Source organism: Mesoplodon densirostris, chromosome 2 (assembly GCF_025265405.1).
Source record: "Mesoplodon densirostris isolate mMesDen1 chromosome 2, mMesDen1 primary haplotype, whole genome shotgun sequence".
Taxonomy (NCBI): Eukaryota; Metazoa; Chordata; class Mammalia; order Artiodactyla; family Ziphiidae; genus Mesoplodon; species Mesoplodon densirostris.
In genome coordinates, this window is record NC_082662.1 from 167,215,242 (window position 1) to 167,229,323 (window position 14,082).

A 14,082-nucleotide genomic window follows, 5' to 3' on the forward strand; every position below is an offset into this window, starting at 1 on the left:
AGACTGTAAACATTCCGCACTGGAGATTCAGCCTGTTTGCCAACATCTCTCTAAGGGATGAAAGTTTACCATGGCAACCAAGGCAATTTTCCGCCTCCTCTCTCTCAGAAAGTAAGGTCACATTATCTCCTTTTCTCTTCTTGTCTCCATGTGTTACTAGGTCCATACTCTACTCGGTTTCATGGAATGCTCAACCCAAGGTCTTTAGTCATTAGCAACACTGAAATCAACCTTCCAGAATACTGTTTTTTCCTCTTGACTGTTAGTTACCTAAACACTATAATGAAAGGAAGGAGCAGGTTGATTGAAATATTATGGAGTCATGCATTATACTTGAACTTTGCACGTTTTACCATATGGTTCATAGAAACAAAGCACCCAGATTTAAGTGTTGTCTTCAAAATTTTGACTGTATGAAGCCCATTAATGTTTATAAATATGTTTGATTGCAATCCTCAAACTCACAACATTTTAGAGCAGAAAGAACCCCTGGCGATCTTCTAAACTTCCCCACTTATATACATGCAGTTGCCCCTTGGTATCCACAGAGGATTAGTCCCAGGACGCCCCATGGACACCAAAATCTGTGGATGCTCAAGTCCCTGACAGTCAGCCAGCCCTCGGTACCAGCAGATGTGGAACCCGGGGATAGGGAGGGCCAACTATATAAGAAAAAAATGCGCCCCAGGAGGTTAAGTGACTTGCCGAAGTTCAAACAGCTAGTTAGTGGCAGAATGAGAATTCAAACCTAGGACCTCTGTCTTTCATTCCAGTGCTCTTTCCTATACTATAGGAAAACTTATATTTATATTCTTATATATAAGAATTATATTATATTTATTAAATTAAATTATATATATAATTATATATATATATATATATTATATATATATATATTATATATATAAATTATTATATATAATATAATTAAATTATATTATATTTCGTATAAGATACGAAAAATGATAAATAAAAAGACATTTGGAAACAAAAGGACATTTAAGGTATTCTTTGGCTTTGTGTTTAGGCATGTGTTATGGCTGTACAACTGAGAAACATTTTTACCGAACTTACATATAAAACTTTGAAAGTAGACTTTTCTTGTTCACCTTTGGACATTCACAGTAGCATAATACAAAATGGCTTTTCATTAATAGCAACGATGATCACTATTTAAATCTTTATGAGATTCAGTAAGAAAAAAAGTAATAGTTCTAAGTATTTTCATTATAAAATTATTGCATACTCATTACAGAAAATTAGAAAAATATGATGAAAATGAATAGAAAAATTGATCCATAATCCCATGTCCCAGCTTACCTGTACATTTAAAGACTGAGCAGCAGCCTGTAAACTTGTTCCAGCGAGCTGGACCTATTAAGTAAAGAAATGGGGAAAGTTCTAGTCTAATACTGTTGACATCCATCATTAGAGGTTGTCATCAACAAGTCTCTACAAATGTATGTTTTACTGAGTTAGAACCAAGCGTTATTTATAGTGTATTCCTTCCCAAAGTATATAACCTGATCTAATTGTGGTGAAACATCAGACAAATCCAAATTGAGCAACATTGTACAAAATAACTGGATTGTTATATAAACTAGGATAGAATAAATGGAAACCAACCCTAGAATGGCAGCAGTGGGAATTAGAAGTAGGAAACATGAAAAGTATTTCAAGGTCCTACATAGGATTGTGGCAACTGACTGGATATAGATGAAAAAAAAAAAAAGTCATGTATTATTCCAGGTTCAAATTTGGAAGACTCAGAAAATGGTAGTGTCATTAACATGAAGATAAGAACTCCATTTTGGATTTATCACATAGCATCAAGATTTCCTGAACTTAAATATAAGTGTTGGTATGGAGATCAGTATAGAGTTAAGAGCTAACTAAAATTAACTGAGTGCTGTGTCCTTTATTTAAACTGAAAGTCCTGTGAGTTGAAATAAGAACCCTCCCCGCCCCAAAAAAAACAAAAAAGAGAGAGAAAAGAGAAGAAAAGCACCTAAAACAGAACAAAATCCAGAGATTTCTGGAGAACACGTTTTAGACATAGTGTAAAAGGGAGAACTATATGAAAAGATAGTATGTTTAAGACCAAAGGCTAAGAAGTCAGTCAAAGAGCCAGAGGAAAGAGTTTCAGGTACAAAGATTTAAAGGAGATAAAGTTTCTTTGTAATTTTATTTAAATCATGATGTTTCTGGGTAAAAGTTTGTTGAGGAACAAGATATTTACAAGCCTTAACTTTATCTCCTCATTATTTACTAATTATGAGGAAGAAAGTTACCTTTACAGTAGACAAATCTGAGACTCTACCTTAATCAAATGATCAAATTCAGTATCACAATAATGGGACAAGTTGACATATATATAAACACACAAAATGTATGTGTACAGACACACACAGATTAAGCATATGTGGTAATAAAGTAACAACTAGTGATGCCAGATGAAGAGCTTTTGGTTGAAAATTGTTCTACAATTATAACTTTTCTATAGATTTGAAAGTTTTCAAAATAGAAAGTTGAAAATAAAAAGTGAGAGCATCCCTTTACAACTCCATTTAGCTAGCTCCCAACAACCTTTAAAACTTGGCTCAAAAATCATCCTCTCTACGATAAATGTCTTAGACTATACAGGATGAGTTAATCATTTCTTCCTCTGTATTCCCATATATTTTGCCATTCATTCATTCATTCATTTGTTCAACAAATAATTATTGAATATCTATTATTTTATGTCCATATGTGCTTTTCATTGAACCTCTACCACTAATACCATCAGGCACTATCATCACTAAAGTCACTACCACCAACACTGCTGACAAACACAATTTGAACACTAAATTGGTTCTAGGGTTTATGTGAGGTAAAGATCACCAAGTTACACAAAGTATTGCTCTAATAAGTCATAAATAAATTTATCATAAATAAATCTTGATTTATGTTAACATAAATCAAGGGGTTGGGGTTGAGACAGTCTGATCATCTGTCTCCCAAATGTTTTCATTGTTTTATTTACTGTCCATTTTCAACCAGTTCCCACATCCCAAAACTCTTGGGGAGTCAATGTTTGTTTTTATATTCCCTTTCCCTATACCTTAAAGCTAAAATGTAGATGAAGAGAATCCACAGCCTGTGTTAGACTTGGGAGAAATTCATGTAACATAAGGGTAATAAAGTTGAACCCCAAACCAGGGGGTTCACAGTCAAGCAAAGGCTCTGAGTAGCCCAAATCAAAATGGTTTGAAACTGTTTTAAAGAAGGGCTGTGGGGCTTCCCTGGTGGCGCAGTGGTTGAGAGTCCATCTGCCAATGCAGGGGACACGGGTTCGTGCCCCGGTCTGGGAGGATCCCACATGCTGCGGAGCGGCTGGGCCCGTGAGCCATGGCCGCTGAGCCTGTGCGTCCGGAGCCTGTGCTCCGCAATGGGAGAGGCCACAACAGTGAGAGGCCCACATAACGCAAAAAAAAAAAAAAAAAAGAAGGGCTATGAGCTGTGAGCTCAGAGCCTTACATAGCAGGTCTCAGGCAATGGCAGCTACATCAGTTTGGATGACTTGGTCATTTACTACCTTCAGTCAGCCACCACAGACCACACTCACAAAAACAGTAACCCATTTGTTATAAATATATTCTGTTTGTAACAAGGAACTCTTTTGTTCACACAGCTGTGGGGTCAATAGCTATACAGTCAACTAAGCTATCGGATTCCATACTAACCATTCAGAATGACGTGATTAGATGCTGATAGCACCAGGCTTTAATCAACTTAAACAGTCCCGCATTCTGAAATCACTTCCCCAGGCCCTGGCGTTCCATGCCTCCATTTGTTACTCTCACATATGGTTGAGCAGAACACTCTACCTGATGGAGATGTCCAAGGAAAGCCTGGGCCTGGGCTGTTGAGATTGCTCCTCCAACAGGTACAGGCTGCTTCTGAAAGTCCAGACCATTGGTTTGTGTGCCTAGAAAGCAAGCAAAATAATATAACTATGAAAAACACAAAAACTGAAATGAGCACCAGACTTTTCTGAAACAGGTGCATTTATCAAGCACCTATTTTGTATAAGCATTTTTCTGAGTACCTCCAAGGAGGAGAAGAGATTCAAAAGAACAAGGAAATACAGTAAAATGATTTTTCTTCTAAAGGTAGTACTGTAGGACAAGTACATGAACACAGATAAAGCTTAAGAAACAGAAACAAAACTATAAATAATGAATTACAATCATAAGATTGTGTTAGTTCAGAAGGGAAAGCAGTGATTGGAGCAAGTGGGGTCAGAACAAGCATGAAACCTAAGGTGGCTTGAAGAAGAGATTATCATTATTATACTGTCGTGAAGACTGGTAGAGACAGAGTGCTAAGGGGGGTACCAAGGCTCTCTTCCAGTCTCTCCCTTCTCAGTACTTGGCTTGGACAGAAGAAATTCACAGGTGACTTTGCCAAGACCGAGATGAATTTACTCTTAACTTAAAATGCCTTAATAAATGACAATCTGACAGTAAAAGCAATCATTTACAAGATAAACAAAATGGTTTTACTAATTTCTTCAATCCCAAAGTATAGACTGTGGCGTGCATCTAATTAGCAAGGGCTCTGCTATCATTATAATTTTTCTAAATGTTATGCCAATGCCTTTAACCACATGTGCTGCAATCTAATGTTAGAATAGGCAATCTATGGAAAGACATACCACCCTAATACCCAGAAGTATTTTCTAAGTGATATAATACATTGTTTTTAAATTACTATATCCAGCTCTTACTTAGAAATAACCAGAATACTTTGTACTGAATAAAATATAACAGACTATGGGAACCTGCAAGAATCATTGAGTCATGTGAACATGGTACTGAGCTTCCATTTCCTACCACTGGAACACCTCATCTTCTCACCCTCACCCCTCTGTGTGTGCACATAGAGCAGAACAGTTAAAAAAGTACAAGTTAGAAACCTCAGGCAGTATTTCTAAAAGGATGCTAACCTCTGCCATTATATATCCTAGCTAACTGCTAGCAAATGTATCACTTTAATAGAATAATTAGGTAGATCACATGACTCACAAGAGCTCTTTAAGGTTTCTTTGAGATAATTATTTTAAAAGTGTACATATATTTCACCTCCTTGAAAAAGCCCATAGTGATTGTTCTCTTACGGTTTTTCCTAAAATTTCTCATAGATAGGAAATATAGAACTACTTAGACATATACAGCTAATGAAATTAAAAGAGTACATGCTTGTGTCAAGTAGTGAGAAACTAGTATGAAATAAAATTTAAGGTAACTAGGGCCACTTCCATAAGCCACATAGAGAAGTTTCACTATTTTAAAGTTGCACATTTTGTCATTAGCTGCTGTCTCTATCTTGATGCAGGAAATCATTACTTAAACATCAAGATTTTAAGATTGTGCACCATTAGAGAAACATGCTCAAGATATATTAAATAAATCAACAACGCTAAAAGAATATAAGATTTTGAAAAACAGAGACAAGCACTTAGAGATTAACATATCACCAAATGAAGATGTCTTCCAGAACCAAATATTTCACTCTCATGGAGACCATAAAAATTCCACACACTGGTTCCATTTTCAAGTTCTCATAAAAATGATAACAAGCTTCTTGGAAATCACAAAGAACTATATAATGCAAGACTGACACATTTCTGGTATCCCTGCTACAAAGCCTACTCCAATGTCCTACAGGTAATACTATTTAAGTGCCCTGGCTCAGCCTCTTGGGGGTGGGGAGGGGTGGCATAAAGGTATGACATCGAAAGCATGGTTTGGTGAAAAAAAATACTTAGACAACAACTCAGATAAGCAGAGGTATTTTTTAAAAAATTAAGGTGCTGAGGCTCCATTGGGAGGTGAGAGGTAGAAGAAAGTAGACATTACATAGAAATCATTCTTGTAGAACATAATGACATAATCTGGGCTAAAGAAAGGAGAGGGGAACAGATACACACACACATGCACCCTAATCAGACTTGAGTATGAAGACAGTATGGAGAGACGGGGATGCTGGGAGCCAAAACCAAATGCGTGCCTGAGAAAACAGCAACATCCAAAGGAGCAACCAGGGAAATTAAAAGGCTGGGGGAGAGGGTGAATTACATAAGAAGTTTAACATAAGATATAGTATAGAGTTTGAGAAACCCTAATAAAACATCTAAGAAAGGTGATCCAGAGGAATTTAGAAATGACAGAGGCCACAGCTGAGGAGTTTATAAGGTTGTCACTAGAACAGTATTACTGAGGTAAACTTCACAGATCTTGTATACAACACCTCCTTGGTGAAGAAACAGAGATTAAGGGATAGTAAATCAATGGCTCAAGATGTGGAAGAGGTAAGACAAGGAATGGGTCCCTGATTCTACCTGAATTCACTCACAGAGAAGTGGTAGTTGATGTTAGGAGAGTAAAAATGTCTATTAATTAAGAATGGATATATGTATAGATCTTCCTTAACTAACGATGGGGTTACGTTCTGATAAACCCTTCCTAAATTGAAAATATCATGAGTCAAAAATGCATTTAACACACCTAATCTAGAGAACATCATAGCTTAGCCTGACCCACCTTAAATGTGCTCAGAACACTTAATGTTGACTATCTCATGTAACTTACTGAATAATGTACTGAAAGTGAAAAACGAATGGCTGCATAGGTGCAGCATGGTTGTAAGTATTGGCTGTTTCCCCTCCCGATCATGTGGCTGACTGTGAGCTGTGTCTGCCGCCCAGCATCTAGCCCAGGAAAAGATCAAAATTCAAGATTCGAAGTATGGTTTCTACTGAGTGCATATGGTTTTTGCACCACCATAAAGTTGAAAAATCCCAAGTTCGAATCATGGTAGGTTGGAGACCACATATAGAGAAAAGAAGGTTGAAGATAAGAGGGCACCTACATTGGAGATGTAAAGACAAAGAGTCAGAGGAAGCAGTTAGAAAAGTAGGAAACAACCCCCTCAAGACCAGTGTGCCTCAGGAGCCAGAGAAGACAGAGCTGCAAGGACAGGGTAGTTTAGTACTATAATCAAATGGTACAGAAAATATAAGGATTAAGTACTGAGAAAGAAGAAAGAAATTAATCTAAAGAGAACAGAAGAAAGGCATTAATAAAGGTAAGACTAAAAATTAATGAAATAGGGGGAAAAACACATAACAGAAACATCACCTCGGTTCTTTCAAAAGAATCATATAACTTATAAACATCTGGTATGTTAAAATAAAATAAAAGAGAAGGAGCAAATAATTTAAGGATAACAGAAAAGGCACAATCAAAAAATGTCACAGAAACCAAAAAAGATATTGTGAACCAATAAAATTAAAACTTAGAAACAGATAACTGATAACTCTCTAGAAACTATAACTTATCAAGATTGACTCAAGAAGGAAAAAAAAAAAAAAAAAAAAGCAAAAGAGTCCCACAGCATTTGAAGAAACTGAATTAGTAGATAAAAATCACCCCCAAAAGAAAATGAAAAGCCCAGACAATTTTACTCTGCTTGCTTCCAAAAATTCAAGGAAAAAATAATTCCAATCCTATACACCTTTTCCAGAATGGGGTTAAAAAAAGGAAACACTTCCAAACGTTTTATGAGGCCAGCATAACCTTGATACCAAACCCTGATAAAGATAAGTATGAAAAAGAAAAAAGAAAAAGCAAAGAACAAGCCAGCTTTACTCACTAAATATATGGAAATATCCTAAATAATAATAACAAAAATAATCTAGTAAGATAAAATATTGTGACTAAAATGCATTTATTCCAAGAATGCAAGATTGGTTTGGGGTTAAAAGAAATTCACATAATATGATTACCTACATTCATTGAAGGGGGAAAATCATACAATCATCTCAAAGGATGCAGAAAAATGCTTACATAAAATTCAATATCCACTTATGATAAAACTTCTAGGTGTAGGAACAGAAAGAAGCTTCTCTAACTTGACAAAGAGTAACATTAAATGCACTCCCTTTAAGATTAAGAACAAGATAAGGGTGTTAGCTATTGGAAGGCTTAGCCAGCAAAATAAGGCAAGAAAACAGGTAAGTTGGGAAAAAGAAATAAAACTTTCTTCTTAGATAAACTGATTATGAATATAGACTATCCTAAGGAATATAACAATTTATTATCAGAATAAGACAGTTTAATAAGGTTGCAACACACAAAATCTATTTAAAAATTGCCTTTGTTATACACCAAATGAAAAAAATTTTGAACAATTTTATTTATAGCACTTCGAAAATATAAAGTCCTGGGAGGGCCTCCCTGGTGGCGCAGTGGTTAAGAGTCCGCCTGCCGATGCAGGGGATACGGGTTCGTGCCCCGGTCTGGGAGGATCCCATATGCCGCGGAGCGGCTGGGCCCGTGAGCCATGGCCGCTGGGCCTGCGCATCCGGAGCCTGTGCTCCGCAACGGGAGAGGCCACAACAGTGAGAGGCCCGCATACCGCAAAAAAATAAAAAAATAAAAAAAAAATAAAGTCCTGGGAATAAATCTCTCAAACTACAGCAAGTCCTATAAGCAGAAAATTATAAAACTTTATTTTAAAATAATAAAGAAGAGATAAATAAAGGCTCACTTATTGAAAGACAACATTGTAAAGAAATCAGTTCTTCCCAGATTCATCTATGGATTCAAAGCAATTTCATATCAAAATCTCAACAAGCTATTTTCTTTCTTCTTTTCTTTCATTCTCTTTCTTGGGGCGGCGTGTGTATAATTGACAGGCTGAATCTAAAATTTAAATAGAGAGGCAAAGAGCCAACATGTTCTTTAAAACAAAAAGTAGAGGGACTTGCACTATCAAGATATCAAGACTCATCACAAGACTAAAATAATTAGGACAGTGTGATATCAGTGCAGGGATAAACAAACAGACCAGAAAAGAGTCTGGAAACAAAGCACATATCTTTGGACACTTGAAACGTGACAGAGGTGGTACTGCAACTCAGTGAGGAAAGGATGCAGTTTTCAATAAATGGATAACTAGGTATCAATTTGGGGAAAAAATGAAATTATTATAGATCAATTCATACCATACCAAAATAAATAAATAAAGAAAAAGTAAAAGAAAAAGAACATTTCAGGAGGATTGAAGACCTAAGTGTGAAGTGCAAAACTATTACATTTTTAGAAGACAATGTAAGCGAATATCATTATAACCTTGTTAAAGGGAAGGATTTCTTTACATGACCCCAAACTTGAAAAGACATAAATTTAACTACTTACAAGCTTTGTTCATTAAAGGACTATGTAAAATTAATGAAAAAGAGAAAATATTTGCAATACGTACAAACAACAAAGGATTAGTATCAGAACACACAAAGAACTCCTATGAATCAATTTAAAAAAAAACCAATAGAAAAATAAAACAGGGAAAAGAAATGAAGAAGAATTTCACAAAAGAAGAAACATAAATGGCCCACAAACGCAAGAAAGGATATTCAACATCCTTGGAAACTAGGGAAATACAATAAAATCCCAATGAGATAGCATTTTACACCCACTAGATTGGCTAAAACTACAAAGTTGGTTAATAGCAAGTTTTGGTGAGACTGAAATTCTTGTCTGTTGTTGGTACCAGTATAAATCAGTACTAACGCTTTGGAAAATTGGTTGTGGCTGGCAGTACTGAGTAACACTGGAAAAAGTTCGGCAATTACACTATTAAATAAATACTCTAGAGACTTTTTCACACATATGCATCAAGAGATAAGTACAAAATTATTTATAGCAGTAATGTTTATAATAGCAAAAGCCTAAAAACAATGAAAATGTCCATCAGTAATAGAATGGATAGAAAAATTGTGGTACATTCATATAATGGGATTATATATCCAGTGAAAATGAATTACAGATATATGTACCAACTTGGATGAATCCCCAAAACATAATGTTGAACAAAAGAAACCAGTCATAGAATATATATAGTATGATTCAACTTACAAAATGGAAACAGGTAAATCTAAGTAATATATTATTTGAGGATAATAAATACATAGATAAAAAATGGAAAGAAAAGCAATGTGATCATCAACACTAAATTCAGGATGATGGTAACCTCTGTGGTAGAAGCGTATGATCAGAGTGGACCTACAGTGGCCTTCTGGGACATGGTAACTGTTTTGTGGCCAGAGTGGTAGATACATGAGTGCTTAAACCATACATACATGTTTACATACAGGTTTTTACAATTACTGCTTTTATATTAAAACAGTAAAAGAAAAACATCAACAATGACCAAAGAGTTGCAAGAAGTTTTGGGGACACATCCAGATAGCAAGAAGCAAAGAAAAAGGCAGGTGGTAATGAAGTCAAGGTGCTAAGTCGGGCTTATTTATTCCAGTAAGTCTAGCAGTGGTGGGAGCGAGAGAGGATGGTAGTTCAAAGGGGTAGACAGGGTGGAAGGAAAGGTTTGTAGGCTGATGAAACCTGAGTCTATTGAAAGATGGAGAGGAAAGATTCTATAGGAAGAGATACACTGAAGATGTTAAGAACAAAAAGGGGCAGGAACCAGAAGGATATGAGAAGAGACAGAATTAAGAGGGAAATGTAGAGGATTATAATCATGGAGAAGAAGAAGAAGGATATTTCTTTCTTTTTTTTTTTTTTGGCCACACCACGTGGCTTGTGGGATCTTAGTTCCTCAACCAGGGATTGAACCCGGGCCCCCGGCAGTGGAAGCGTGGGGTCCTAACCACTGTAAAGCCAGGGAATTCCTGTTATTTCTTTCTTAGATGCAAAAGAAAAGGAGGAGGTGGTGAAAACAGAAAAAATGTAAAGTGATGAGGAGGAAGGTGGTGGGGCTAAATCAGATAGCTACAACTTTCTAAGTAATCAAAAGGTAGTCATTTTCAGAAAACAAAAACAGCAAAACAGAAATAAGATAGGAAAGTTCTGGACAAGAGAAAAGATTTGGGAATATGTAATGAGGAATGTGACAGAGAATCATTAGAAGTGAATCCAAGGACACCAGTTACAGTGAAGGCCCAGCCGAGAGATAGGTGAAATCTACATGGAGTTTAAGAATTGGCAAGTCCTATCTCCCAGGAAGTTCTGTTTCTTTCTTCGTAGTCAGCAGTCAAGGATGAAATATGCAAAGGTTTCCTCTCTTAACAAATAGTTCATACTTCCCAGATTTGCAGAGGTTTCAGGCTTTTCAACTCCTTTCAGTGCCCAGATCATATGCTACCTTTCTTTATGTTTCCCACCTCTCAAACACAAAAGCAATAATCTATAACTTCTATTTACTACTGCAACACATTTGATACTTCTTCAACATTCTGTAGGAAGGAAGAGAAAGATAAAACTGAGCTACAATACACACAAACATACCATGCTAAGGGAAAGAAACCAGACTCAAAGGGTACATCTGTATGATTTAATTTATACAACATTTTAGAAAAGGCGAAACTGAAAGGGACCATCAAAAGGAATGAATAAACCTCCCTGGTTTACAAATGAGAAAAATAAAAAATACACAGAATCACTTCCACTGAAATAACTGAGTTGGACAGTAATTGAGCCCAGACTGAAATATACACCTCCTTGCCTCTCTTCCCATTGCTCTTTCTACTATACCATTGGATGACCAAGGAGTCCAACTCAACACTGACTAGTGAAGAATATTAACTAAGTGACTAACCAGTAATTGCACCAAGGTCAGGATCATAAAGAGATAGATGATGAGGTGTAAGAATTTTGAACCTTTGGTTTCCACCTCACAGCTTGTTACTCCAGCTATTTAACTTTACAATAAAAAAAATTTTTAATGTACCAAATCAAACTTTACAGTTCATGAGAAATAATACCATATTGAATAAAGACAACTTTTGGCAAAATATGTCTCCAAAACACATCAAACACATCAAATGTTAACAGATACATGAATCTGTATTTTTCAAATTCGCTATCATGAGTATTACAATTAGTGATAACAAATTTTTGTTCAATTTCACTTTTCCTAAAATAGCTTCCTTTCAATTTATCCTTCAATGTTGTCTCCAAAGCAATCAGTCTCTAATGTGATCTGTCTCTTAAAAAAGACTGACTTCTTAAAACTGTCACTGTTTGCAGATGACATGATACTATACATAGAGAATCCTAAAAATGCCATCAGAAAACTACTAGAGCTAATCAACGAATTTGGTAAAGCTGCAGGATACAAAATTAATGCACTGAAAAATCTGAAGGAGAAATTATGGAAACACTCCCATTTACCACTGCAACAAAAAGAATAAAATACCTAGGAATAAACCTACCTAGGGAGACAAAAGACCTGTATGCAGAAAACTATAAGACACTGATGAAAGAAATTAAAGATGATACCAACAGATGGAGAGATATACCATGTTCTTGGATTGGAAGAATCAATAATGTGAAAATGACTATACTCCCAAAGCAATCTACAGGTTCAATGGAATCCCTATCAAATTACCAGTGGCATTTTTTAAAGAACTAGATCATCTTAAAATTTGTATGGAGACACAAAAGACCCAGAATAGCCAAAGCAGTCTTGAGGGAAAAAAACGAAGCTGGAGGAATCAGACTCCCTGACTTCAGACTATACTACAAAGCTACAGTAATCAAGGCAATATGGTACTGGCACAAAAACAGAAATACAGATCAATGGAACAACATAGAAAGCCCAGAGATAAACCCATGCACCTATGGTCAACTAATCTATGACAAAAGAGGCAAAGATATACAGTGGAGAAAAGACAGCCTCTTCAATAAGTGGTGCTGGGAAAACTGGACAGCTACATGTAAAAGAATGAAATCAGAACACTCCCTAACACCATACACAAAAATAAAGTCAAAATGGATTAGAGACCTAAATGTAAGACCGGACACTATAAAACTCTTAGAGAAAAACATAGGAAGAACACCCTTTGACATAAATCACAGAAAGATTTTTTTTGACCCACCTCCTAGAGTAATGGAAATAAAAACAAAAATAAACAAATGGGACCTAATGAAACTTCAAAGCTTTTGCACAGCAAAGGAAACCATAAACAAGACGAAAAGACAACCCTCAGAATGGGAGAAAATATCTGCCAACGAATCAATGGACAAAGGATTAATCTCCAAAATATATAAACTGCTCATGCAGATCAATATTAAAGAAACAAACAACCCAATCAAAAAATGGGCAGAAGGGGCTTCCTTGGTGGCGCAGTGTTTGAGAGTGGGCCTGCCGATGCAGGGAACACGGGTTCGTGCCCCGGTCCGGGAAGATCCCACATGCCGCGGAGTGGCTGGGTCCATGAGCCATGGCTGCTGAGCCTGCCCGTCCGGAGGCTGTGCTCTGCAATGGGAGAGGCCACAACAGTGAAGGCCCACGTACCGCAAAAAAAAAAAAAAAAAAAAAAAAAAAAAAAGGGCAGAGGACCTAAACAGACATTTCTCCAAAGAAGACATACAGATGGCCAAGAAGCACATGAAAAGCTACTCAACATCACTAATTATTAGAGAAATGGAAATCAAAATTACAATGAGGTATCACCTCACACCAGTTAGAATGGGCATCATCAGAAAATCTACAAACAACAAACGCTGGAGAGGGTGTAGAGAAAAGGGAACCCTCTTGCACTGTTGGTGGGAATGTAAATTGATACAGCCACTAGGGAGAACAGTATGGAGGTTCCTTAAAAAACTAAAAATAGAATTACCTTATGATCCAGCAATCCTACTACTGGGCATGTACCCAGAGAAAACCGTAATTCAAAAAGACACATGCACCTCAATGTTCATTGCAGCACTATTTACAATAGCCAGGTCATGGAAGCAACCTAAATGCCCATCGACAGATGAATGGATAAAGAAGTTGTGGCACATATATACAATGGAATATTACTCAGCCATAAAAAGGAATGAAACTGAGTCATTTGTTGAGACATGGATGGATCTAGACACTGTCATACAGAGTGAAGTAAGTCAGAAAGAGAAAAACAAATATCTTATATTAACGCATGTATGTGGAACCTAGAAAAATGGTATAGGTGAACCGGTTTGCAGGGCAGAAGTTGAGACACAGATGTAGAGAACAAATGTATGGACACAAAGG

At 36.4% G+C, this 14,082-nt stretch overlaps 1 protein-coding gene across 4 annotated transcripts in view; it reads right to left on the bottom strand.

Moving 5' to 3' along the window:
- POU2F1 (POU class 2 homeobox 1) overlaps window positions 1-14,082 on the bottom strand; it is a 184,092-nt gene that overhangs the window by 56,295 nt on the left and 113,715 nt on the right. For all 4 annotated transcript variants that reach the window (XR_009531235.1, XM_060091317.1, XM_060091315.1 and 1 more), the window contains exons 3-4: window positions 3,870-3,970; window positions 1,321-1,374 (exon numbers count right to left, since the gene is read on the bottom strand). Coding sequence is in view for 3 of the 4 variants with exons in the window: in XM_060091317.1 (XP_059947300.1) it covers window positions 1,321-1,374; window positions 3,870-3,970 (155 nt within the window). In the remaining variant the exon portion in view is untranslated. The remainder of the gene's footprint in view (window positions 1-1,320; window positions 1,375-3,869; window positions 3,971-14,082) is intronic.